The sequence below is a fragment of the Esox lucius genome, chromosome 7 (genome assembly GCF_011004845.1).
Source record: "Esox lucius isolate fEsoLuc1 chromosome 7, fEsoLuc1.pri, whole genome shotgun sequence".
NCBI lineage: Eukaryota > Metazoa > Chordata > Actinopteri > Esociformes > Esocidae > Esox > Esox lucius.
Window position 1 is genome coordinate 39,763,522 of NC_047575.1, and position 26,264 is coordinate 39,789,785.

General features: G+C 44.8%; 3 protein-coding genes across 5 annotated transcripts; all 3 read left to right on the forward strand.

The window, feature by feature from the left end:
- The first annotated feature begins 1,112 nt into the window (after window positions 1-1,112).
- On the forward strand, window positions 1,113-4,369 carry ccna1 (cyclin A1). Of its 2 annotated transcripts, none has more exons than XM_010903599.5 (9): window positions 1,113-1,235; window positions 1,616-1,793; window positions 1,868-2,081; window positions 2,195-2,310; window positions 2,580-2,803; window positions 2,914-3,118; window positions 3,281-3,394; window positions 3,525-3,658; window positions 3,949-4,369. In XM_010903599.5, the coding sequence occupies exons 2-9, from the start codon at window positions 1,635-1,637 to the stop codon at window positions 3,998-4,000; spliced, it is 1,218 nt and encodes a 405-aa protein (XP_010901901.1). In that variant the 5' UTR covers window positions 1,113-1,235; window positions 1,616-1,634; the 3' UTR covers window positions 4,001-4,369. The 2 variants fall into 2 exon arrangements, with proteins under 2 accessions (XP_010901901.1, XP_019903600.1); XM_020048041.3 differs by having other exon boundaries at window positions 1,116-1,235; window positions 1,667-1,793.
- A 1,172-nt stretch (window positions 4,370-5,541) lies between these two features.
- sparta (spartin a) lies at window positions 5,542-16,316 on the forward strand. 2 transcript variants are annotated; one of them, XM_013134665.4, is made up of 9 exons: window positions 5,544-5,745; window positions 5,881-5,981; window positions 6,273-6,970; window positions 9,536-9,730; window positions 10,670-10,817; window positions 11,038-11,232; window positions 11,538-11,696; window positions 12,128-12,218; window positions 15,051-16,316. In XM_013134665.4, the coding sequence occupies exons 3-9, from the start codon at window positions 6,287-6,289 to the stop codon at window positions 15,292-15,294; spliced, it is 1,716 nt and encodes a 571-aa protein (XP_012990119.2). In that variant the 5' UTR covers window positions 5,544-5,745; window positions 5,881-5,981; window positions 6,273-6,286; the 3' UTR covers window positions 15,295-16,316. The 2 variants fall into 2 exon arrangements, with proteins under 2 accessions (XP_012990120.2, XP_012990119.2); XM_013134666.3 differs by lacking the exons at window positions 5,881-5,981; window positions 15,051-16,316 and adding an exon at window positions 12,731-13,242 and having other exon boundaries at window positions 5,542-5,745.
- Window positions 16,317-16,487: 171 nt separating this feature from the next.
- ccdc169 (coiled-coil domain containing 169) lies at window positions 16,488-21,521 on the forward strand. The gene is made up of 8 exons (XM_010903601.4): window positions 16,488-16,692; window positions 16,853-16,935; window positions 17,693-17,803; window positions 17,894-17,934; window positions 19,398-19,496; window positions 19,967-20,020; window positions 20,444-20,565; window positions 21,298-21,521. The coding sequence occupies exons 1-8, from the start codon at window positions 16,619-16,621 to the stop codon at window positions 21,422-21,424; spliced, it is 711 nt and encodes a 236-aa protein (XP_010901903.1). The 5' UTR covers window positions 16,488-16,618; the 3' UTR covers window positions 21,425-21,521.
- The last annotated feature ends 4,743 nt before the right edge of the window (window positions 21,522-26,264 follow it).

Here is a 26,264-nt window from a genome sequence, read left to right on the forward strand (position 1 = left end):
GGGTTATAATTTGAGTCATTTGGATAACTGACCTTGCGTTGAGCTCCGCTCCTTCTTATGCCTGTCTACAGCTAAAAGCTTACCATTTGCACAATTCACACCCTCCATCAATTCCCAAGACACACTTCTGAACAAAGAGTTTTTTTATGTGGCATATTCAATATTTGAAAATAAATGGGACACTCACCACTCCCAGTCCCATGGAGACAACTTCTCTTCACTTAAAATCTCTGATTCCTCTCTCTTATTACAGTAGGTGATGGGAACATTACTCTGTATGAATTGAGGCAAAAAAGGAGCGAGAGAGCAAGATTAAGGCCACACAACTCATATTTGTAACACTCAATAACAGAATATTACTACAAAAGCTGGATTTATTAATGTATTCCAGGAAATTCATTGACTGACTATGACATATGGCTTTAAATAGAGAGCACAATGGCTACAGTGACCTTGAGACCTTGTAATAAAAAGGCTGGATTATAATCACTGAAATTACAATGTCTGGTGACTATCAAGGGTACATTTTTATATAAAATAACACAGGGGTGGAAACTAATCTTAGTGATCTTTTTTGTCATCCATGGTGCCAAATCAGGACAGTGCTTAACATATTGTTCTCGTCTAGGTATCCGATTCGTTTATAATGAATCATGAATTAATCTTGGATTCAAATAGCAGTTCCTGGCTACGCTGCAGATTGGCTTCTATCCTCCCATTTAGACTTTGTGTCCACTTACAATGTCTTACAAACGAAGTTGACCTTTCCTAACATCTCCATATACCGCTAGCGGTCTATCTGCCCCGTCGATTTATTTCTCAGTTAAGGCTTTCTTGGAGACTTGTCAATGAACTCATGAAGCTCAATGAGACATTCAAGCATGCATAAACAAACACCTTATGAAATTTAAAACGTCGAAACGTGTACGCACTCACCGCGCGGAACTACGAGCGTTATCCCATTGCTATGGATACGTCACCACGTGCTCTCGTTGTCGCCCTTGATTGGACGGCGAACTGTGGAGCGGTTCGATTGATTTGAGTTAATCTGAAACAGCTGAGTTTACACAGCAACAGCTGATCAGTTCGCTCATCTGAAGGGATGTCCCCACGTGCCGGTGCCATTATATATATCAGCTGTAGGTAGGATAGTATACCGTGCCAACGCATTTTAAAGGAATTGTCTTGCTTGTTATTACGTCACCGGTGCATGTGCTGTTTGAAACGCAACCCAGGTTTGTAGCAACCAGTTTTGTTTTAAAAATATGTTATTTTGAAAGCGTTCCATTGCTCAATGCTAGATAAAGATAGCTACTGTACTATACTAGCTAACGATCCTGTAGTGTACTGCTAGCCAAGCTGTGTAGCGCTTTGTCTAGGGTAACGAATCTTTCGTTTGGTCTTGAGTGAACTGCAACTTTGTTTAAATGTTCAGTACGTTTTGCAGTTCCGCAAGCAGATTTGTTGAGATTTCGTTTGGCTTAATTTTAGTAAAGGCGAACAAGCCTGGCTGTGTTAGCTCTCGGCTACTGCCGGTAGCCATGACGGCCAGTTATTTGATTAGTTAGGCATGTTTCTTTACAATCTCGTAATGTTGTCTTTGTATTACTTCAAGGCCTTTTAACTGTTTGAAAATGAGCTTCAGTGCCGCCGCCCCTCTTGCCAGCCGTAGCCGCCAAGAAAAAGTTCTGGCGTCCAATAAGACGGATATGTCTCGGGTGCAGAGGGCCAAGCAAAGGACGGTACTCGGCGTCTTGACTGAAAACGAACAACACGGATCCTCGTTCAGTCAGGTGTGTAAAGGGTATTTAGAACGCACTTTATTGGGTCCAAGTATAGTTTATTTTAAATGATCCTTTTCTTTCAGCGAGGGCGGTTCTCCAAAAATGTCTCCATCTCGGACAATTCCCACTCTACTCTCCTGGGTTGTCCCTCCAGCTCTAGTGTAGAGATCTATGCGGATGAACCATGTGAGGTTATCATCCCCGCCTCCAGCATGGCTGAATACCCTCAAATGGTGAATGAGGAAACGGCAGCAATGCAGCATAAAGATTTCAGGCTTTTCTTGGACCTGAGCTCCGGTGAGTGCTCAGGCTGCAGTGCAAATATACACAGGCTTGATATTGCAAAAATGAGTACTTTGTTTATGTCTTTAAGCCAATGTTCTGTGACATATCAGGCTTATGTTTTGCAGGGTCATGCATGGATACGTCTATCCAGTCGATCCCTGACGAAGCCCTCATCTCTCAGGATGTCATGTGTCTTGCAGAGTATGCCGAGGACATCCACAGAAACTTAAGGGAGAGTGAAGTGCGCACTTGATCCAAATTAAATAACTACTTGTTCAATTCTGATCTCTTGACTGGGGCATTTTGTAAATGAAACTTTTTACCTGTATGGGGAAGGGGTTATATTGTCCCTATGCCCTGTTGCTTCCTTGGTCAGACATTGCAGCTGTATTTTTCTTAACACCCACTGCAACCTGCTTATGGTCATTGTAACCACTAAAAATGGTTCAAGTTACTTGCTAGTTTATGTTCATCGGTGACTGACTGTTTGACTCTTGGCCCCTCTGACAGATAACGTGCCGCCCCAAGCCCGGCTACATGAGGAAGCAGCCGGACATCACCAACTGCATGCGCGTCATCCTTGTGGACTGGCTGGTGGAGGTGGGTCAGGAGTACAAGCTGTGCGGGGAGACTCTGTTCCTGGCCGTCAACTACATGGACCGCTTCCTGTCCTGCATGTCGGTTCTCCGGGGGAAACTGCAGCTGGTGGGCACCGCTGCCATCCTCCTGGCTGCGTGAGTCACGGCCCCACCGGTGGCAGGGTTTGGGGAGAATCCGTTCACGGCCTGATGCGGCGCGCTTTCCGCTGCCCCCGTCCACTAATGTCTCAACCCTTCCTCCACAGTAAATACGAGGAGGTGTACCCCCCGGAGGTGGATGACTTTGTGTACATCACGGACGACACGTACTCCAAGAAGCAGCTGCTCCGCATGGAACACCTCCTGCTGAAGGTTCTGGCTTTCGGCATGACGGTCCCCACCACGCACCAGTTCCTCCGCCACCTCCTCACTGTGCACTCTGTCTGCTTCAAGACGGAGAACCTCGCCCTGGTATGTGACCTCACCAACCTGCCGTATGTTGCCTAGAGGGTCGTTCCTATCAGACTACTGAGCCGAGGGCTCCAGTACTCCTGTTAGCATGAGTTTGTGTAGTGAATGACCTGTTGAAGTGGTAAAAGTAGCCTGTCACGTTGCCCTGTTCCTTCCCCTCAGTATGTGGCAGAGCTGAGCATGTTGGAAGTGGATCCATTCCTTCACTACACACCGTCTATGGTGGCGGCTGCGGCCTTCTGTCTGGCGAACTACACCCTGAACCGGGCCCTTTGGGTGAGAAGTGTTTGCCTGTCTCCCGTCTGATCATTAGATGGTGTTCTCAATAGGCTAGTAAAGGATTACCGGGAAACCTTTGCCGGCTTCTGTGACTAGCCCGGTTAATTTTCTGGCTTATTTTTTTCAGCCTGACGCTTTATGCTCCTTCACTGGCTACACCCTAGCGGAGATTGCCCCCTGTCTCAAGGACATCCACCAACTGCACCTGACTGCTGCCAGTCGCCCTCAGCAGGCCATTAGGGAGAAGTACAAGAGCTCAAAGTGAGTCGTGGCTTGGTGTTTTAAATGCTGGGACATGGTTATGTGAAGGCCAAATCTAGAGTCCTGGTTTGTAATCTGAATTTGATGTGAGATGTGACTGAAAAGGTCCGGTAATATGGTCTTGTGTGGCTGGTGTACCCTTCCCTAGAAGGTTGTTTGAGCAGGTTGTAAAATGTCATGGGTAAAGGAAATGTTTCTTCCATTTGCCAATGGACAATAGCTTTTTGAGGGCAAACCTTGACATAACTGACCACCTGGATATCTTTACTCCTGTTCTGTCTCCTCTGCAGGTTTGGCACAGTGTCTCTGTTGATGCCGGCGGAGACTCTGCCTTTCCACTAAAGCCGCTGCAGGGTGACGGACAACACAGCGCTTAGCTCCCCCTGTTTATAGCTACTGTACAGACTGGTTCATCACTTTTTAATCATTTTTAAATATTTTAATCTTGTAAATAACTATCCTAGGTAGTGTTGGGCAACTATCAGGTAAACTGCTATAACGTGACTTGCTCCTTGTTGACTTCAAACTCTTGAATACCTAATCTAGTGCCAGTCTTCTCAGGATGAAACCTGTCTGGAAGTCTTAGTACATGTATTTTTTTTTTTTTGGGCACCTTTTGTTTAAGTTTGTCTGCCTTTTCTGAACAATCATGACCTCAGGCTGCACCTTGTATGTTTGCATCATGTGATTAAAGGAAACAAGTTGACTACATTTTTGCCTCTGCTTTTTAATGTTTCTCAGTATTAGTTTGGTGTTGGGATGCCCCACAAAAGCGCATGTTTGCTCATGTTCATGGCAAAAACAAATTCTGCATCAGACAAGATGCTGAGCCAAGCCATGTTCATTGATGGTGCTCACCCCTGCTGGCTTGGCGTAGACTGAGTTGGTTAACTGGCATTGAGGCTGGGTCAGCCCGATTAATGTCCGGTAACAACTCTAGAATCCAGAGAACTATCCCACACTGACTTGCTAATAACGATGTGCTTGCTACTGAGTTGTGGTTATTCCACTTGGCTTAAACTATGCGCCTAGTTCTGGACAAGAGTACCCACGAAAGGAGCATTGTGACAATACTTGCTCTGACCAGTGTCAGTGATGGGTAAGAGTCAAAGTTTCCCCTGTTCATTGTCATGGACTGTGAAATTGCCTGTAGTTTAATATGCGTTCCTGTATGTAGACAAGCTCAGACAGCTATTTGCATGTTAATGTACTGACTAGTTTCATTTCCACACGGGCCTTGTTCTGTGAAAGTCAACGGAAGAGCTTATGGATGCACTAATGTTCTGAATTTTGGTTTTCTATTCAGATCATTTATTGGTAGCATTTATGTATCCACTTACCGGCACTACACTCTTCATACTGTCCATATTCCCATTTCTACGGTCTGGAACTGCTTAGTCACATTGTTTTTTATATTTTGCTTAACATTTAATTACTGCATAAATGTTGCGTCCCATGTCGCGGAGTTTCATTGTTCCGAATGAGGCATGTTACTCGGAACTTAAAAGACTGACTGTGAAGAGGCTTCGTAGTTAAGAAGCCTGATGACCGTGCCAGCGCAATTATAATATTGATTAGAGCCTGGACTTAGGTCCCCATGCGCTGCTATATCAACTGCATGGAAATGTGTGTAGCTACTTTATAAGCCCTGCTCTTGCCAGAATCTAAACATGCATCCTTTCAGATCTTGTCAGTTCGCGCTTACGATTTGATTTATTTTGACAAACATGGGACTAGGGATCGTGTTAACTGGATATAAAGTGAGAATTACAATTAGTATTGGAACCTAAACACAATTCAAAATATAAGTACATTTTGAATTGCTTAACTTGTCTTAATATGACCTCTAGCGGTGAAAACAAAACCGAGTGATCGCTTGGCTGCTGTTTCAAGCCACTAGAAGTTTTTCAGCGTTTACGAGCAGCGTTTTGCTACTATCGGATATGCGGTTGTTTGTGGATGACAGGATGACTGCACGCTAATCGGAAGACAAAAATAACGTATTTCTGATAAACGCCTATCATGTTACGTTACACTAAGTGATACTGTTGCTGGAGAACTTTGAAATCAGCTGTTCACTAATAAAGGTAGGCTTGTTTTGGAAGTTTATTTGTGTCTCGGTTTGTTTACTTGACTAGCAATATAAGAAGTAGTCTATAGCCTATTTAGGTTTTATTTAAAATATTTTATATTGCTAATAACTATTCTACATATCTTTTAAGAGTTTTGTTTTTAGTTAAAAAAAGAAAACAATCACACTTTAACCAGCACACCTGCCGCAGACTGTCATACGGGTTGAACCGGACAGACGCATAACTGAGAGGTTCGTCATGGGGAGCCGGAAAGTCTGGAATGATACGAACATTTATGTCGAGTTATAAATAGCTTAAAGATGCATGTGTTTTTCAAAAATTTCAATACCCAATTGACATTAACTGTGTGACATCCCTATCACATACTTGCATTACTGCATCAGTATAGCCTCACTTTATTTCCCGGTTCAACCCGGACCTTCTTCATCCACCCCTTCATCTTAAATTTTTTTGTCCCATGTTTCTCTCTCATCCCCCTCTCCGTCACTCCTCTTTCCCCCCTTCCTCACATCTACGGCTACGTCTCTAGTGAGGCATGTCTTTGGCAGAGCCAGAGGAGTTGATCCTGATCAGGGACCAGTATGAGCGTGCGTTGGAGTGTCTGACCAGGGGCCTAGCAGCTGACCAGGCGGGGCAGAGGACTCAGGCTTTGGAGCTGTACAGCCAGGGTCGGCAGCACCTCACCCATGGCTTGGGGGTCCCCACTCTGGGCCCACGACACCAGGGAGCCCACTGGGACATGGCCAGGTATCTCCAGCAGAAGATGAGGACGACTCTGACCAACATCAGCACTCGCATTTCTAACATGGAGGCAGCAGGGGTGACCAGGGAGCGCCGTGGGGAACCCGTGCTGGGGGACTTGGTGGATGTCTCTGCCCAATGCCTCTACCCCACCCTGGGGGCAGGGGTCCTGGCGGTGCCGGAGCCTGGTACCTCAAGCCCGTCGGGAGACCAGCCCCCGGCCTACACCCCTGAGCCCACCAATGGGCATCACAGCCTGGCTCACTGCCAAGCCGATCGAGGGGGTCTGAGGGGCCAGGAGGAGGGGGGAGTGGGGGGCGGTGAGGAGCTCCTGGTGCTCCCTCAGGGGGTGCAGATGTTTTTTGTGACGTCAGGAGGTGAGGTAAGCGCCCCATCGTTCCCTGGCTACCTGCGCATCATCAGGTTCGGCGGCCAGCTCCAAAACATGACCAAGGAAAGAGCATCGGCCTTCCTTCACGTAAGGAAAGAGAATGTCTTTCTGTGTGCGTGCGTGCGTGTGTGATGTCTGGGACTGTGTAAAACATGTCATCGCACCAGACGTAGCTGTAAGGCTGACATCTCTCTAATATATCACAGTTGTTACATGGTTGTAATGGTTTGCAGATGTCACGTAGCTGTAATGGTTTGCAGATGTCACGTAGCTGTAATGGTTTGCAGATGTCACGTAGCTGTAATGTTTCGCAGATGTCGCGTAGCTGTAATGGTTTGCAGATGTCACGTAGCTGTAATGTTTCGCAGATGTCACGTAGCTGTAATGTTTCGCAGATGTCACGTAGCTGTAATGTTTCGCAGATGTCACGTAGCTGTAATGTTTCGCAGATGTCGCATAGCTGTAATGTTTCGCAGATGTCGCGTAGCTGTAATGGTTCGCAGATGTCACATAGCTGTAATGTTTCGCAGATGTCACGTAGCTGTAATGGTTTGCAGATGTCGCATAGCTGTAATGTTTCGCAGATGTCACGTAGGTGTAATGTTTCGCAGATGTCGCATAGCTGTAATGTTTCGCAGATGGCACGTAGCTGTAATGTTTCGCAGATGGCATGTAGCTGTAATGTTTCGCAGATGTCACGTAGCTGTAATGTTTTGCAGATGTCGCATAGCTGTAATGGTTCGCAGATGTCACGTAGCTGTAATAGTTATGCAGTTGTACCGTTCATTAACCAATGGTTCTGTTACACTGCAAATCATCTGTTTATGACAGGGTTTTTATGGATTGTATGAAATGTACAGTATGTTTCAATACATTCTTCTTTACTGGGCATGATCGAGATCTCAGTATGCAGAGAAGATGAAGTGGTTCAACCTTGTTTCAGAGCTGTCACGATTGGCTGTGTTATTCCTTATCAGCTGGACTGAGTTGAGCTGTATCAACTGGTTCAATATAGGAATAGGGCTGCACAGATATCCCTTGTGATCTTGTCACTGTTACTGGGTAGAATATGAGCATTAGTCAGCCTGTGCAAACAAAAGCCAAAGACAATACTGTGCCGACCCAGTTTTCAAAGCATTTCCTACCCAGTAAGTCAGTTGCACAGTCAGTCAGAGGGGCCCCATTCTCCTTGGGCTTTGTTTGTTCTTAGGAAGAATTTCCAACCCTGAATGTGATGACAATTGTAGAATTTTAAGTGAGGGCACAATGCGTTCATTCTCTTCGGACCGATTAGCACTGTGGGATGTTCTGCTGAATGCGTCTTTCTTCTCCTGACTATGGTCGTGATGTTCCACCCATAGCCCCGACTAACCCCTAGAACATCCATGCAACGCTCTGCATTTGTATGTCCACACAGCAATGGTGCCTGTTTTGACCATTGTTACTAACAGGATATGTCTCTGTTACCCAGGTTTGACCACAGCCACACCTTGGTGTTATCGAGCAGCCGTGACAGGTGTCTGGTTAGGGTTCATACCCTGTGGATGAAGTGTGTCTGATTAGGGTTCATACCCTGTGGATGAATTGTGTCTGGTTAGGGTTCATACCCTGTGGATGAATTGTGTCTGGTTAGGGTTCATACCCTGTGGATGAAGTGTGTCTGATTAGGGTTCATACCCTGTGGATGAATTGTGTCTGGTTAGGGTTCATACCCTGTGGATGAAGTGTGTCTGATTATGGTTCATACCCTGTGGATGAATTGTGTCTTGTTAGGGTTCATACCCTGTGGATGAATTGTGTCTTGTTAGGGTTCATAGCCTCTGGATGAATTGTGTCTTGTTAGGGTTTACACCCTCTGGATGAAAAAAAAACAACTCAGCGCACTATGTAGGGAACAGGATGCCCTTTGGGAAATGTGTGTTGATTGACTTCTTCTGAAATGCCCCTTTGACTTCCGGTGGCCTTATTGTTTTGATTAAATACAGGCCAAACCCTTTGTTGTTTTGGTGGCAATACTCAAAGTTAGGCCTTTGAACAAGATGTCCTTATGGTCAGATGCCACTAGCGTAGCCCCTCACCACAGGAACAATGGAGGAACTGTATTGTGCCAAGTCATTTCAGACCAACCACCTTACGATTAGCCTTTTTTGCTAACTAGGTCAGGTCATTGGTCGACCGGAGGAGGACTTTATTAACTCCCGCCAGATGTCCTCATGATGGTCGACCGCTTGTGTTCCAGCCCTGTCCCGGACTCTGTTGGGTTCCAGCCCTGTCCCGGACTCTGTTGTGTTCCAGCCCTGTCCCGGACTCTGTTGGGTTCCAGCCCTGTCCCGGACTCTGTTGGGTTCCAGCCCTGTCCCGGACTCTGTTGGGTTCCAGCCCTGTCCCGGACTCTGTTGTGTTCCAGCCCTGTCCCGGACTCTGTTGTGTTGTAGCCCAGTGACCCAGGCGGGACAATAGAGCCTGTTAACGATGACTCTGCTCTTCCGTTGTGTTGGTGGCCACAGGGTCACGGGTGGAGTCTGAATACCTCTTCATGAGTCTACCAGCCCTGACGCTGCCAACCAATTTAACCGTGTGTGTGTTTGTGTGTGTGTGTGTGTGTGTTTTTTTTTTTTTTTTTATTCCACTCCTGTGTGTGTGTTGCTGCAGGTATGTGACTGGCTGTACCCCCTCACGCCCGACACCCCAGTTCTGCTGTCATCCTCTGGGATCTTCATGTTTCCTGATGTCATGGCTGAGACGCCGGGGTCCTACGTCGGTGTTGTGCTGTCCTCGGAACTGCCTGCAGCGGACAGACATGCCTTCCAGGACCTGCTCGCACAGCTCACCGAGCTGCGGGTGCAGGTGAAGTTAAACACGTGCCAGACACACAGAGTTAATTGCGTCCCTGCTTCCTAAACACAGCATTGTCTGTCTGTGATGTCAGAGTCATTCAGCACACACACACACGTGTTGGTTTTACTGTCAAAGTTAGGTCTGGCAGTTCAGTACGATGAAAAAATAAATATGTATTTATTTGGCATGTACTTACATACAGGCAGTGGGGAAAGTGTTTTTGTTTAAAAAGCTGTGGGAGAGATTATGCCAAGACCCAATTCATTTCAAAACAGTTCCATTTCCATTTTTGAACCGAATTGACAACCTACCATTTAAAGTTGACCTGGACCAGGCAAGGTTTTTTCTCTCCCAGGGCAATGTGGGAGCTTGACCAATACGTGCGGGGGGGGGGGGGGGGGGGGTTGTGACTTCAGAGTTATTAGGAAGTTCTCGTTTTTAAAATGCTTAAGGGCTGAACAGGGACTATGCAGATTTGTGACTTGGCTATAGAACCCACCCTAATTCCTGTTTAGGGGGTTGTGGAACTGGTCTCGAGGGACATTTTTGAAAATCCCTGTTCTAAGACCTGGTCTTGGCTGTTCATTCATTATGCTCAAAAAGTAAAGACTGATCCTGAATTAGGCCACCTTTCAAGAGATGTTTCATGGGTCTTACTCTACATTCTAACAGAACTGACAGATGTGACTAACCCTAGATGAATATTTGAAGTATTTGCTAACCACGTCACATGATGGTGAGGTCTTTGGCGGTGCATTAAACTGGTGAACACATTTAACTTGTTAAACCTTTATTTAACCAAATTGAGTCTCATTGAGATTAAACACCTCTTTCCCAAGTGGGACATGATCGAAATAGCAACACATAAAAGTTAGGTGCAATAACAACATGTCTAAATAGGGAAACCCGTCTAAATATTTACCTGTGACCTCATTTGCTGTTCGTAAGGATCCGGAGGAGGAGGGTGCCGAGGTCATGAACCTGTGTGAGAAAGTTCCCATTGGTCCCCCGGTGGATGGGGCGGGACCAGGAACAAGGGAGGAGAAGCCCCCACTGCCTGAATGGAGCGAGAAGATGTCCCAAAGCATTCTGGCAGGTGTGTGTTTTGAGAAAGTAAATTCAGCGCCCTAACAGTTCACACACACACAGTGTCATTGGGGCATTTACTCTCCTTTGTATCTCACAGCTTACACCAGTACACCGTATTTCATGCCGTCACACGAGTACGCTATGCAGAAACCCCCAGGCGCATCAGTGAATCTTTATTGCGTAGTGACGTAAGACGGACACTATATTCACACTCCCCACCTGTGCAGGTGCTACGTGGCTGAGTAAGGGCTTCGTCCTGGGGGCTGAGGCCACCGGCAAGGCCATCCAAAAGGGAGCATCCAAGATGAGAGAACACATCACCCCAGAGAATGTCCCGACCGAGGTCAAACCCAGTGTCACCAAGGGCCTGCAGCACGCCAAACAGGCCACAGGAGGCGCTGTCCGCGTTAGCCAGTTCCTGGGTAAGTCCATACAAGGGGCGCAAGGAACGTAGCGACCTGAAATCCTGTTTTAGGACAGACTTTGCCCACTGAGGGGCTTACGCCGTGTTTAAACATGACATGAAACCGGTTATATCAGGAGAGATTAACCAGTCAGGTCCCACCCCTCGACTATATTGAAATGGAAGAGCCCATGTGCTCACTGACACCAAAATGGGACATTTACGTCCCCGCGGGATGGGAGCATGGAAATCTGATGTATATTCCCAATGTGTGTGCGTTCAAAACCCCTGTGTGCGTGCGTGCGTGTGTGTGTGTGAGCACAGTGGACGGAGTGTGTACAGTTGCTGGCTGTGTGGGGGAGAAGCTGGCTCCCCATATTAAGAAACACGGCAGCAAACTGATCCCGGAGTCCCTGAAGAACAGTAAAGATGGCCGCTCCAACCTGGAAGGGGCTAGGGTGGTGGCTGCCAGCAGCTTGAAGGGTAAGGAGACAAACACACACCATTACTTTTCAGGAAGTAAATTAAAATGCATATTTTCCAGAACATCTAACTCTGAAACTAACCACAAATATTTTCAGTAGGACCTCAGTTTAATGCCCAAACCTAATCCGAATCCCAACCTATATTCTAACCCCAAACACGAAACCAAACCTAATCCCCATATACTTACAATGCTTTTAAGTTTTCATGTAGTGTCAGGACAGTTTTGGTTAATTTAGCCCTGAAAATGTGTCACACACCACACACACACACACACACACACACACACACACACACACACACACACACACCACACACACACACACACCACACACACACACACACACACACACACACACACACACCTAGCCGTACAAACACCTGTACTCTGGTGACGTCTAACTTGACCAGATGAATCTGTCTGCCTGTAGGTCTCTCCACTATGTGGGCTGGTTTGGAAACTGGAGCAAAGAACATTGGCAAGAGTGTTGCCTCAGAGACAGTCACGACTGTGAAGCACAAGTATGTGTCTCTCCTACCCTCCTCCTTAACCTCCTCAGCCCTCCCCCTTCCTCCCTCTCTCCTCCTATTCTTGTTCCTCCTCATTGCTTCAGAGACAGTCACGACTGTGAATAAGTATGTTTCTCTCTCTTACCCTCCTCATTCTCTTCCTCCTCACGATATTCCTCACCCCCCCTTCTCTACTCGTATTCCTCTCTCTACCTCCTCCCCCATGCATCGCTCATCCTGTCTGTCCTCTTCCGTCTTTGGATTTTCAGTGTCACCATTTTTAGAGGCTATGCTTTACTCTTCTTTGTTTCACACCTTTAGTTGTAATCCACATGAGTGTGGATGCCAAGCAGTGTCTGCTTCTGGCCACTGCATGTTTTCTTTGGTAAAGAAACAATGTGGTGTTGTCGTTGTAGCCAGGAGCAGACTGGCAGCCAGACTGAATTCTTGGAGCTTTTGGGAAATAACATTTCTTTCTGTCCTTTGTTTCATTCATTTTCTTTCTTTCCCTTTTTTCTTTCCAGATTTCGGGGTCTAGAAGGTATTTTAGACAACCCCAGAAACTGATTTGGTGATTCACAGGTCTGGGGGTAAAGACATGTGAACTTTGACATTTATGACTGATTCCTCTCTGGGACACTAACATTGTTTGAAGTAAATCCCCTACCTCTTACTAATAGTGCCTTGGCCCCTATCTGTTATCTCTCAAGTTATGGGTTGCAATGTGATGTGTGGTCACTAGATTTAAAAATAGGGTTGCGAGAGAAACTAGGGAAAGCTAATAGGTTGTTACATAGAACCAGGCTTAGGCAAGTAGGATGTATAGCCAGTAACCAAAATGTTGCTAGTTTTAATCCCTGATCTGATTTGTCAAAATGAAAAATATGAATAAGAGCATCTGTTAAATGACAAAATCTAATTATAAATTAATAAACAATAAAGTTAGGTCTGGTAGCTGTGAAATGTGGTTGCGTTAAGGGGGCACTGTGTAGAATCCTGCTTCTAAACAAAAACATAAGTTGTCTCTTCCTTTTTCCATTAACAAACGAGACTGGTATAGTACTAGCTCGTCCAGGGTGGTTTAGAGTGGGAAGGATAGTACTGACTGGTATAGTACTAGCTCGTCCAGGGTGGTTTAGAGTGGGAAGGATAGTACTGACTGGTATAGTACTAGCTCGTCCAGGGTGGTTTAGAGTGGGAAGGATAGTACTGACTGGTATAGTACTAGCTCGTCCAGGGTGGTTTAGAGTGGGAAGGATTGTACTGCATGTGTCTAAAGAGAGTATAAGGAGATTATAAGTCAATAACTGATAGACGGACCGGAGAGACATTTTAAATGTCGAATATGTCAGTCCCTCTGGTTAATTTTATAGAGAGATTATTTGAAACATTTATTTAAAACATACATTTTTGCTTGGTTTTAAGCTGGTAGTACAGTGAAAATTTTACATATTACCCTTTTAAACAAAGCTGTTTCTTTTCTCAGTCTACTGATGTGGCTTGAACCTTTTAACCATTTAAACCACACAATGACCCCCAAATGAACAGGACCAGGCTAGAGAATCATAAAAAATAATTGCCTTATCTCCCTTGATGCATTTCAAACCTTTTCGAAATATTGTTAAAAAATAAAAAGACTGTCTGTCAAAGCAAGCTTAATATTAGTTCATTAAACACAACTTTTTATATATGGTGATCATGATAAAAAGTAACGTCAAAATGAGGCCAAAAATGTATGAGACCTTGCCTAACCCCTAGATCCTAGCACCTAGGAACTTCACAGCCCTAATCCCTAAACCCTATCTCTTAGCCTGTAGGAACCCTTGTCTGGATCTAAGCCGACAGCCAAACAGGTGTTAGCAAACACGGTGCCCGGATTCCCCCCTGAAGGGTTAGGTTAATGGCAGGGCGCCGTGGAGGTAAGACACTGGGTTGTACTCTAGCCGGGCACGTCAGGCCGGCAGGGGCCATGCGCACCTTCGTGTCGGCGAACAAGGTGTCTGAATGCCGATGTGTATTTGGTGGAGGTGCTGCTGTTCACGTACGACTCTTTTGTGATTTATCACTAATAAACCGTGCGTGTGAAATGGAATTTCAGTGTCTCTGTCCTCACTTGCACTGGCTGCATCCCAAAATGCCCCCCTATGGCTTTAGATAGTGTCCTACCGTAGGTCAAAGGTGGCACACTGAAGAGTGAATAGGCTGCAGTTTGGGATGCGCCTATGTCTTCTACCGCCCTCTCCTTGTTAGTGGACACTTCCTTCCTTTTAGAGGTGATCTGTGTTCCATACAACTTGAGTGTGTGCGTGTGTGTGTGTGTGTGCGTGGGCAGAATATACTCTGCAATAAAATAGATAACTGGTGATTTTTGAAACACTTGAGTGCCAAACACTAATGTCCACTTTAGTCTAAGCTTTGATGTTGTCGTTAAACTTACCACAGAATGTATTCACTTTAGAGAACCTTGTGGTGGTTTTCTAAAAAAAAAAAACACTCCCTCCCCACTCCAAATTAATGAACAAATTAATATGGGCAACAATGAGTTAAACAAATCATCCCCAGTGTCAAAGGATACTGAGCTAAATCAAACTTTAAGCAGAAGTTAGAATTCACCCCGTGATGAGTTGTTGAAACATGATTCAGGCTGTGCAAAACCAGATTAGACTTTGGCAGATGTCTGAGCCAGGGAACAGGGCCAGTATCTTGCATCTGCCTGATCTCTTTGCAAGGTTTCACTTCCTGTGCCTGTGCTGGAATAACACGGTTATTGCGTATCCCAGGGTTCATCTTGCCTTGCCACGCCTCCCTCTGACCCCTCCCACTTCCACCCATCTTTTACTGAAGGTATGGCGACGACGTGGGCAAGGCCACGGATACAGGCTTCCAATCAGCAATCAATGTGGGCGTGGCCGCGTTCAACTTCGACAACGTGGGTATCAAGGGTATGCTGAAGGCCGCTGCAAAACAGACCTCGAAATCCGTGGTCAGTGACCAAAACCAGAACAGCCAGGCCACAACCGGAGACGACCACAGCCAGGCCATCAGGCGAGGACCCTCAACGGGTAGAGATGGAGTGGAGGAAGAATGAAGGGAATCATGAATAAATGTCTAGTTCGTGGCTTGTTAATGGCCTCTCCGCCAGCCCCGTTCTGTTGCTGCATTTAGTCTGTACGGTTGGGATGTGTATTCATTAATAGGTCTTTTGACTGATCAAATCAGCTACGAGAAAGATCTGGTGTGATGGGTCTCAACGGGTCCTGTGGTGCCTCTGGGAGAAATGCTGGAGCTCCACACTCACCTCCACTAAGATGGATGGAGCTCTCATCATGGTGTTTCATCCGTTGTTTTGGTGTTGGGTGAAGTTGTTCTTAGTGTCTGATCTTGGGGTTAGTTTAGCATTTTCCCCAGTAATAGTTTAGTTTCTATGTACCATCTCCCCAGCTGAGAAGGGATGGATGTTTTTGTTACAGTTAGAATGCTGTTCTACAACTCACCATGGTGATAACTTAGGAAAACCCACTGTGGCGGTCTCATAATGAACTGGATATCCAGCTGGATATCAGTATCCGATCAACATATAAATGTGGGAGGCTTTAGTCCAGAGCAACTCTTTCATGGGAGTCAAAACCGAATAGCTCAGGGTTCTAGGAAATATGCCCCTTTCAGTCAGAAATAGGAATTTACCAATGAAGTTTGGCGAATGACCAATCTCTGTTAACGGTGTTTGCTATCTGTGTCGTGTCCATGCGCAATTAAACGGTATATGGGGATGTTTCACGAGATTTCACGTTTTAAAACATGACTTGCACGTCTCTGTTCGTTAATGCTAGAGGGAAAAAACTGAAATGATATACAATACCAAATCAGAGTATTGTAGGCTACATTTGTTTCTCCGCTATTTGCATATTAGCGATCATAGCTCTACGACTTTTGATTATATGGAACAGATCTATTAATGCATTCTTCTCAATTTCCCTTTACTGTATACAGACTATTAACCTTAAGTGCGCCTCTGAATGTTGATTCCATATTGACGGATTCGTTTTCTCTAACATTTAAATTAGGCCATGTTCTTCATATTTGCATATTTACTAATAGGTCCATATTCTAGGGCTGTGATTTCCTGCTTTGTGGTTTGTAATTAAACTGTCATTATATACGAAACGTTGCTGTCCTTCATTTGTTGATTTATGTTGTTGACTGTCAGATCAACCGGGCAAATATCAGATTAGTAACCGAATTATAAGAATTCGGCCGAACAAATCTCACACTGCCACTTTTTGAGCGCAAAGCTGACCATGCTACTTCAGCACGGCTGAAATCAACTTCCGACCCAGCTTGTATGAGGCCGACTGTCTCCATTGGCAACCAGAGGAACAGACTTCGAGTTTACCGCAACAAGAACTGACATAATGGGAGACGCGGACTTCAGTAAATACGATTTAGCGAGTTTACAGGCCGAACTGGAACAGGAGAGAGAAATGAAGTAAGTATAGCGTTTCAACTATTGTGATGACGATGAACTCCACTTAAACCACTGTGTCAACATGATTTTTTTTTGTACGATAATTAACTGTGAAGTCCCACGCCCGTGTTTATTTTTTTCCATTCTCCTTCCATCTCTCTCTTTCACTCTGTCTCTTAAGAGAGATGCTGGAGGTGTCTGTGTGTGATCTGAAGAGCACCATGGTGGAGCTGGAGGGAAGACTTCACAGCGTGGACGGGGAAGGTGCGGTTCAGTGCTCTGTTGAGTAGTACCGCCAAGTAGTATCTAGGGACGCAGACTTTGAACAAACATCTCTGCTGCGATAGAGTGGTGGATTATAGCTGTTGAGGACAACTACAGCATGTGGCAATCTTTTAATTATCCTCTAGGTGGCAGGTTTGAGTCACCCCCAGTGCACGAAGTGTTCAAGCGGGAGCATTTTCGAAGGACAGGGGCACTTACGGAACAAAAGAAAACATTTCATGATGTCGCAAGATGGCAGTATTCGTCATTAAATTACATAATACTAATAATCAAAACAACGTTTTGAACGTCTGTAACGATTTTCATAAAATCTCAACGCTGTTCATTAACAAAAAACAAGCCACCAATAGGCTGCATAATCATGAGTGGGACCTCAGCCAATAGAGTCAATCTTTGAGGTCTATGTCCTCAGTGGATGGATTGGGTCGGGAGGTAATGAAGAGATGTGATCAGGGGTGGATAACCAATGATGGAGCCTTGTGCAGGACCCACCACAGGGCAACAGAGCATGGGGTATCACGCCGGTAACCAAAATATGTCTTGATCAAATCCCAGAGCCTATTCTCTGTCCTTGAGCAAGATCATTAACTCTAAATTATCCTGTGAGTTTCTCTGGGCCACAGATCTATACTCTGTCCTTGAGCAAGATCATTAACTCTAAATTCTCTGGGCCATGTGCTTTGGGATAAAGCGTTCTATATGGAGTTTATGCTTGCTGATTACTGCCTCCTACCAGGTAACGAGTGGAGGACGCGATACGAGACCCAGGTAGATCTGAACGGCCAGCTGGAGCGACAGATTACACTCGTTCGCGAAAGATTGGAGGACCTACAGGGAAACCCCATGGGTAAAATAAACTGAATTACGCACACACACACAAGTAAAGTTTTTACATTATGAAACCTGTCTTTACTACATGTACTTTGTGCCTCTGCAGATCGACTAGCCTCAATTCGATCCTATGATGACATGCCTGTGGTGAGTACTTCCTTATGAATGCATCTTAATGGACTGTATGTTTTGAGTGAACGACCTGTTGGAAATAAAGGTGTTCCCAAAAAACTGTTAAACAAATCAAAATACTTTTATATTTTAGATTCTTCCAAGTAGCTGTCCTTTACCTTTCTGACAGATATGCACCCTCTTGGCATTGACTCAACTAGCTGTCAACTTGATAGATACATGGACATAGTGGGGGGCAGATTGATAGGAATCACACCAAAATATAACAACGGATAGAGACAAGGAAGAATAACTACCCATTCTACTGCCAGTCCGGACCAAACCAGACCAGACCTGTGCAGACCACAATTGGATTAGACCAGAAGTTTATAGTCCACTCTATACCAGCTGCAGCTCTAGACGTCTGTGCTGATGTAGACAGAATAAACCTGACTTTAATCACAGCTCCGTAATCACTGGATTACACACAATACCAGATAACACACTGATTACTGTGTGTGTGTGTGTGTGTGTGTTTATGTGGAAGAGAGAGAAAGCAACGCGTATCCAGCATATGCTCATTAGTATAGTGTGAATTTGACCTGAACGACTGTTGAGGACAGAGAGAAACAGATGGAGAGAAGGGAGGGAGAGAATCAAAGGAGAGTTAAAAAGTGTATTGGGAGAGATGAGAGAGCTAGAAAGATAATAGACAGAGAGGAATGGAGAGAGAGAAAGAATAGAGGGTGAGAGGGGGAGAGAGACGCAAAGAGGGGGAGAGAAAAGAGTGAACGGGATAAAAGACAGAGAAGAGAGGCAGAGAAACAGAATTCGAAACACTGAGTGTGAGAAGAATATAAATAGATATAGAGGGTGTTATCGAATAGAGAGGGAATAAGAACATTTCCTCAGAGAGCAAGGGAGGGTGGGAGAGAGAGCCAATCAAACATTCACCCTTTTAGTCTGCTGTCTATGGTGATTGGGCACTAGGCAGGCTAATGTCAAAGGTTTTAGTGTATATAGGATCTACATTCTCAAGGCTCTCCCTGAGGACCCACAGATGTTCCAGGTACGGAAACCATTCCAGAGCCCACATGCATAATTCAGCCAGTCTACTGACGGGAATTATCTGGGCTGGTTTAGGGCTACTACAACCGGAGAACAGGGCTCTTGCTGGACTCTATATGTTCAGCACTAAAACCGGACCAGCGGTCAGGATGTCAAGTTATGAAGTCGCTGTTGATTATAGAAAGTTGATTATAAAAACTACATCTATATCAATTGGATTAAAGTGAAGAAGTGTAGTTGTAGTGAAGTGATTCCAAAATGCACTAAAGTTGTGGGGCGGGTCATTTTGACATTTTCTGCAGCGCTAACATCCCTCCACGTAATTTTTTCACTTGCATTAACGGTTCAAATATTTATATATCTTTCGCATTAAAGTAAATATTAATGGAGACATTACTTACATCCTCGTGTGTCTGATTTTCATTTCCTAGGATTCACTGAGGCAAAGGCTGAAGGTCCTGGCCAATGAGAAGGCAGCACTGCAGGAACAGCTGATAGACTGCAGACTGAGGATTGAACAGGAGGGGAAGGTCTGTCCATCTGACTGTCTGTCTGCCTGTTTTTCTGTCAATTTACTGTCCGTCGGTCTGCCCTTCCATGTTTTGCCCCTCCAGTCTGTTGGTCTGAGAGGGAGTGAAATACCAGCAGGACTGAGTGGTCCACTCACTGTTTATCTGCTTCTTTCTTTGTTTATTGTTCTCTCCAGTGAAAAAAAAAAAAGACATGTCTCGTTAGTGACAATAACGCTAATATCACCCAGCATTAGCGGACACTAATCTATAATCCCCTTCTGGACAGCCTCATGGTGACACACACACACACACACACACACACACAGATACATAAATCGATCGTCAGTTAATTTGATTAGTTTGTCAATACATTTAAATCACTCCAGGTATTTTCCAAATGAAGTCAAATGGAAATGAAAGGCGATGCTGTTTGTGTATTTTCCGTTCATGTCTTTCTCTTGCTCACACGTGTTTCCATCTATTTCCAGGCCTTTCATAAGACCAACGATGAGAGACGTGCCTATCTGTCAGAAATAGCAAAGGTTGGCAAACTGCATTCAACACATCATCGAGATAGGCGTCAGAACTCAACTGGAACGGAGAACACACACATACACACACACGTGCACACCCACACACACAGCACTCTTATTGACTGCTGATCTGTGAATAAACTGTAAAGAGAGAGAACATTGTGTAGTTGGAGAAATGTGTGTGTTCTTTGACCTACTGTGTCATTCCCCCTCTAGAGTTCTCCTAGGTTTGAAGAACAACTGAGTCAAGGAGTTTTATAATGACTCAAGCATCAGCATTGGTCTCTCAATACAGATGTTACACACACTAATCCTACAGAAATGTATTAACATAGATCTTTTTTTTTCTCTCCTACGTAATTGATTCTGTAATTGTGTCTATTATTAAAGAGACCCTGGTCAGTGAATGTGTGTATTTGTGTGATTTCTCAGTTGTCATCCACCCTGGACGCCACCAGACGGCAGTTCCTGTTCCAGCCACGTAGTAAGAGGGCACCAGAGAGCCGGCAGTATTCAGTCCAGCCATGCAGAGCACCAGAGAGTCAGATGAGAAAGTTAGTTCATGCATTCTATCCTCAGATCTAGGGTGAGCTTACTAGCTCATTCAAACCTGTCACATTTAGGATGTGTTTACTAACTCATTCAAACCTGTCACATTTAGGATGTGTTTACTAACTCATTCAAACCTGTCACATTTAGGTTGTGTTTACTAACTCATTCAAACCTAACTGTCACATTTAGGATGTGTTTACTAACTCATTCAATCCTAACTGTCACATTTAGGATGTGTTTACTAACTTATTATTACTGTGGACACTGGGACATATATATGTATATTAATACAAATGTTGACAACACATTACAATCCCACTTTAAAGGTAAAACATGTAGTTACATTATAATTACATTGGGAGTTACATTGTAGTTTAGTGGTAGTTACGTTGTAGTTACATGGTAGTTTATTGGCCGTTACGTGGTAGTTACATGGTAGTTTAATGGCTGTTACATGATATTTATATGGTAGTTTATTGTTATTTACACAGTAATTGAATGGCTGTTACAAGATATGTTAACGGTGGTAGTAGTAAATGTTCAAATATATTTACAGTCTAGTTTGTGTTATAAATAAACCTATAGTATCTATACTCATTATTCTCCTCATAGCTACATAGTCTGGTACCATCAATATTTCCAGAGACAGATTCCAGGTACATTATAATGTTGGACTACACTACACCATGATGTTTGTCTGACTTCATTATCCTTCCTTCTTTTCTGGATGGCAGAGGGAAGAAGACGTGCAAGCAGGCTGAAGATGAGCCCAGCAGAAGAGAAAGAATAGAAAAAAGAAGAGGAACCGAAGGAGTGAGGAAAGCTGAAACGGGGAGCAGATTACCCACAGTAAAGCACTGAGACACCCCTATGTCCCTCTCTCTCAATACCTCTACCCATCTCCCTCTCTGTTTCTCAATCCAACAAGTCTGCTTTGATTGGTGTAATAAAATGGTGTCTGGGGCTGCTGTGTGTGTGTTTATGTTAAAACCCAATAATACAGGTCCAAGAAGAAACAAGAGGTGAGGTATGGAGGAGTGGGTAGAACAGGGGAGGAGAAACAACTAAAGAAATGTGGGGAGAGTTGAAGTATGTGGAGAGGAGGGCAGAGATTGGATATGGAGGAGAGGTGGGAGGGATGGAGTAGAGGAGGGGAAAGATGGAGTATGGGGGAGAGGAGGTGAGGTGAGTGATGGAGGGCAGATATGGGGGAGGAAGGGAAGAAGTGAGGTGTGGAGGAGTGGATGAAGTTGGATGAAAGAGATACAGTAGGGGAAGTGATAATGAGAAGAATGGGGGAGGTGGAGGAAGAGGGTTATGAGGGGAGACGAGAGGGGAGTCAGAATGCGATGGGGGAAGAGGAGGTGACGAGGAGCATTCAGTAACACAATTTCGGTCGTGTACTTCTAGAACCTTTGCAAAACAAAGCTGCTGAGTCTGACATTCTGCTACCACTCCACCTCCTATGAATACACACACTTCCAGAAACACACACAATGTGTTTACTGCATCCTACCATCTCCTGCATTACATAATCATTACTGGGTTATCTTCACTCTTATTTTTAGTCTATTTTATTTATGTAATTACATCCCTTAGTCATACTGAAATTTCAGATTTTAACCTCGTGTGAAAAATGAATGTATCATCCATTTCCTATATCCCTTCAGTATAATCCACATTATTATTTCCTACAGGATTATCTTCCTGTTTTGCATATGAAAATGTATTGTATACAGGAACATTTAGACATGATTTACTGGTTAATGGTGCCTTAGTGTCACCCTGAGCAGCTTTGTCAGCAACCGGAAACGTGTGATACATTACCTTTAACCTGCCTTCCTTTTTCTCAGAGAATCTGAAAGGGAGACAGTTCTTTTTAAGAGTAAACAGCTTTGTATGACAGTTTTCTCAACACTGGCACACAGGCAGTGAGACAGAAAGACATGTAGAGAAATACAGATACAGGCAGAAAGACAGGCAAACACACAGGAGGAGAGACAGACATGCATGCAGACAGGCAGGCAGAGAGAAAGGCAGAGACAGGCAGACACAAGCAGAGAGACAGACACACTGGCAAGAGACACAGAGAGACTGGCAGACAGACCGGCAAAAAACGAACAGGCTGAGGGACCGAGTGAGACAGACAGGCTGAGAAAGAGACAGACATACAGGTACTGACCTGTTCTAGAAGCTGTTTCAAGGAGGGAACACATCATCACTTGGAAAACCACTTTAATAATGTAGCTTTCAGACAAATTAGTGCATTGGGGGAAGTATATGGGAGGTAGAGAAGATGTTGAGGAGGTCTAACAGGGTGCTTTGGGGGGAAGGATATGGGAGGTAGAGATGTTGAGGAGGTCTAACAGGGTGCTTTGGGGGGAAGGATCTGGGAGGTAGAGATGTTGAGGAGGTCTAACAGGGTGCTTTGGGGAAGGATATGGGAGGCAGAGATGTTGAGGAGGTCTAACAGGGTGCTTTGGGAAAGGATATGGGAGGCAGAGATGTTGAGGAGGTCTAACAGGGTGCTTTGGGGAAGGATATGGGAGGTAGAGATGTTGAGGAGGTCTAACAGGGTGCTTTGGGGGGAAGGATATGGGAGGAAGAGATGTTGAGGAGGTCTAACAGGGTGCTTTGGGGGGAAGGATCTGGGAGGTAGAGATGTTGAGGAGGTCTAACAGGGTGCTTTGGGGGGAAGGATATGGGAGGCAGAGATGTTGAGGAGGTCTAACAGGGTGCTTTGGGGGGAAGGATATGGGAGGTAGAGATGTTGAGGAGGTCTAACAGGGTGCTTTGGGGGGAAGGATATGGGAGGCAGAGATGTTGAGGAGGTCTAACAGGGTGCTTTGGGGGGAAGGATCTGGGAGGCAGAGATGTTGAGGAGGTCTAACAGGGTGCTTTGGGGGGAAGGATATGGGAGGTAGAGATGTTGAGGAGGTCTAACAGACTAATAGTCTTATACACAAGATGGTCTGGTGATTTCTCAATGTCAAGCTCGACCAAAATGATTTGTGATGATCAACATACACAAATGGGCCTGTATAATTATTTGATCATTTATATTTTATGGTTCAGTGTTTCGACTCAACTTATTCATATACAGTGACTTGGTCTGACTGTTGTCACTGAATGAATTGTCATTATTGGTAAAAACATTATTTTGTATTATCAAGCGGGTATGTTTCTCTCAAGGTTATGGAGGAAGTGTCTACTGTGTTCTTACACCAACAACCCAGAGGTAATGTTCAGTTAATTATCTGGAAGTTAAACATGTACGGCTAATGTGTACATACATTACTGCACTGCTCATGATGCAAGACTTTGTGTAAATAAATAAATCCATCCAAGGTGTTTTATAGAGCTCTCAGCAGTGGTCACAGGTGCTTTTGCAGATGTCTGGCCTAAAATCCCAGAGACCAAGCAATAAGATGCTGAAGCACAGCGGCTAGGAAAAACTACCTAGAAACAGGAGCCTAAGAAGAAACCCTGAGAGGAGCAAAGCTCAGAGGGCTGTCCCGCTTTCTTTTTGCTGTGCCAGATAGAGATGCAAGAGTCCATTACCTTTCGAAGCCCAATCAAACGTCAGCGCACTTCTTTTCACCACATTTAGGACGTGCCCCCTACGCTCACAGTGTTCGGATTAGCTTCGTCGCTCAATTTTCTGGTTGCTGTTTGTTTGGATCGTGGTGACTCATAATCTGCCTCATCTGTGTTAATCAGTCATTGTTGCAGGGAATCAGAATGGACCACAACTGCTAATTCAGTGAGCCTTTGCTGATCACTGAATTGCATGAGAACACTCTGAAGGCCTTAGGGAGGACAGGCACACAGACACAAACAGGCACAAACACACACACGTGCACTCTCACATTTTTCTAGACATCGCTGGTCTCGTGGATTAGATTCTGTCCTCTTCTGACCTGACCGGTCAGGGCTTTGCCTTTTGCTGACTCAGACACACAAACACACAGCTGGACCTCTGCCTTATTTTCCACACAATCGAATCTAACATGCTGTAAATCACTTTTTGTTGTTATTATTTACTCTAATATGCAACACAGCTCATGCCAGGACAGGAGACAACACTGGCTGTGAATGTCCTACTGATACCTTTATACAAAAATGACATCAATATTTAATAATGTTTTAATGAATCGTTTCACACTTTGGTGATTCTAGTTTTTTGCTCCTTTACACTCGAAAATGAGTTATCTGCGTTTAAACGTTTCCTGTAGTTATTGATCAGCTTGAGGCGGATATTTGGCCCACTCTTCCATGCACCACTACTTTAACAGAAAAAAACATTTGTTATTATTGCAATTCCTTTTCTCCTAGAGCTCCAGTGAGATCTTCACCACCCCTTGAAGACCATTGGTCTCCACTCCATGTCCTCTGTATCATGTCAGTTGGCATCGTGTGTATTGGTTTTCTGGTGTGTATTGAGGGGACCTTCTGGCACCTGCATACAGAAACCACTGGGGTATGACCAGCCCTTCCGGACTTATTCTAGATGACCCAGACGGTCCAGGAGTGGCACAGAGGGATCAGTGGCGACTTGGAAAAATACTGGTAGAGATGGACGAATAGAGATGGATAATGGATAGAAGACAAAAAGGAGGACATGTCTAATTTGACAACATCATTCACTACATTTTTATAAGAGGGAATGTCAACATCATTCACTACATTTTTATAAGAGGGAATGTAAAGAGCATTCACTACATTATTGTAAAATGGCATGGCAAGAGCATCCATTACATTACGCAACCGATGGAATGAAAAGAGCATTCACTACATTATTTTAAGATGGCATATGGCAAGACGAGCAACTGCAGAGAGTGAGGTAGGTATTGTTCTTCATAAAAGCCTTCTAATGTAATGTCCTATAATTGACTGTGTGTAGGCCCTGCTGTAGCAGTGGGCTGATAACATGAACAGACGTGGGTAAAACGTATTTCTTCACTGTCAGTGCCACCTACCTACTAAGAGGTGGACATGTTTGGTAATGCCCTCTCTCTTTCTGTCCAATCTGTTTCCCTCTTTCTTTCTCTGTTTCCCTTCCCTCTCCTCTTCATTTCCCCCTCTGTTTCCTCTCCATCTCAAGCTCTCCTTTCCATCTTTCTCAACTTCCCTCAGTCCTCCTTCACTGTTTTGACCATCTGCCTCACCAGAAAAAGCCCTTCAGTTCAAGCCACCTCCACACTGTAATCTAAATAGCTGCAGTTACACAAAACATAACTGTTAATCTCATAGCATCTATACTGACATTGTAAATGTGGTTTCATAAATGTGTCAGCTTTTCCATATTCAATCCCCTGCACCTTCAAGTGATCCTAACTCTAACCTTAACATGTAATACCTAACTTTAACCCCAATTCTAAAAGGAGGATTCCTACTTACCCATTACTCACGCCTTTCTGATATTTGGGGAGGTTTTGGTCATGAAACACACACGCGACACTTACACCCACACGTTTCTAACTGAATAACTGTTAAAGGTAAACCCTCTTACAGCTGTGCCCCATGGCAGCACGAGCGTGTCTATGAGCCCTGTGTGTGTGTATGAGTGTGTCGGGGGGGGGGGGGGGGGGGGGGGGGGGGGGGGGGTTGCAGCTGCTGAGGCGTTGCGGGGCCAGTAGCACGAGCCAGAGGTGTGTGACTGCATCTCAAAGAGAGACAGCTCAATGAAAATCACGGCACG

What these genes read in the sequence shown, in the direction of transcription:
- sparta (XM_013134665.4), top strand. Translation starts at nt 6,287, where the DNA reads ATGTCTTTGGCAGAGCCAGAGGAGTTGATCCTGATCAGGGACCAGTAT. An exon ending in TCACCGAGCTGCGGGTGCAG is followed by an intron (nt 9,731 to 10,669) that starts GTGAAGTTAAAC and finishes GCTGTTCGTAAG; the next exon opens with GATCCGGAGGAGGAGGGTGC. An exon ending in GGCTGCCAGCAGCTTGAAGG is followed by an intron (nt 11,697 to 12,127) that starts GTAAGGAGACAA and finishes GTCTGCCTGTAG; the next exon opens with GTCTCTCCACTATGTGGGCT.
- ccdc169 (XM_010903601.4), top strand. Translation starts at nt 16,619, where the DNA reads ATGGGAGACGCGGACTTCAGTAAATACGATTTAGCGAGTTTACAGGCC. An exon ending in TCACAGCGTGGACGGGGAAG is followed by an intron (nt 16,936 to 17,692) that starts GTGCGGTTCAGT and finishes GCCTCCTACCAG; the next exon opens with GTAACGAGTGGAGGACGCGA. An exon ending in ATCTGTCAGAAATAGCAAAG is followed by an intron (nt 20,021 to 20,443) that starts GTTGGCAAACTG and finishes GTGATTTCTCAG; the next exon opens with TTGTCATCCACCCTGGACGC.
- ccna1 (XM_010903599.5), top strand. Translation starts at nt 1,635, where the DNA reads ATGAGCTTCAGTGCCGCCGCCCCTCTTGCCAGCCGTAGCCGCCAAGAA. An exon ending in ACGGATCCTCGTTCAGTCAG is followed by an intron (nt 1,794 to 1,867) that starts GTGTGTAAAGGG and finishes CTTTTCTTTCAG; the next exon opens with CGAGGGCGGTTCTCCAAAAA. An exon ending in CCCTGAACCGGGCCCTTTGG is followed by an intron (nt 3,395 to 3,524) that starts GTGAGAAGTGTT and finishes TATTTTTTTCAG; the next exon opens with CCTGACGCTTTATGCTCCTT.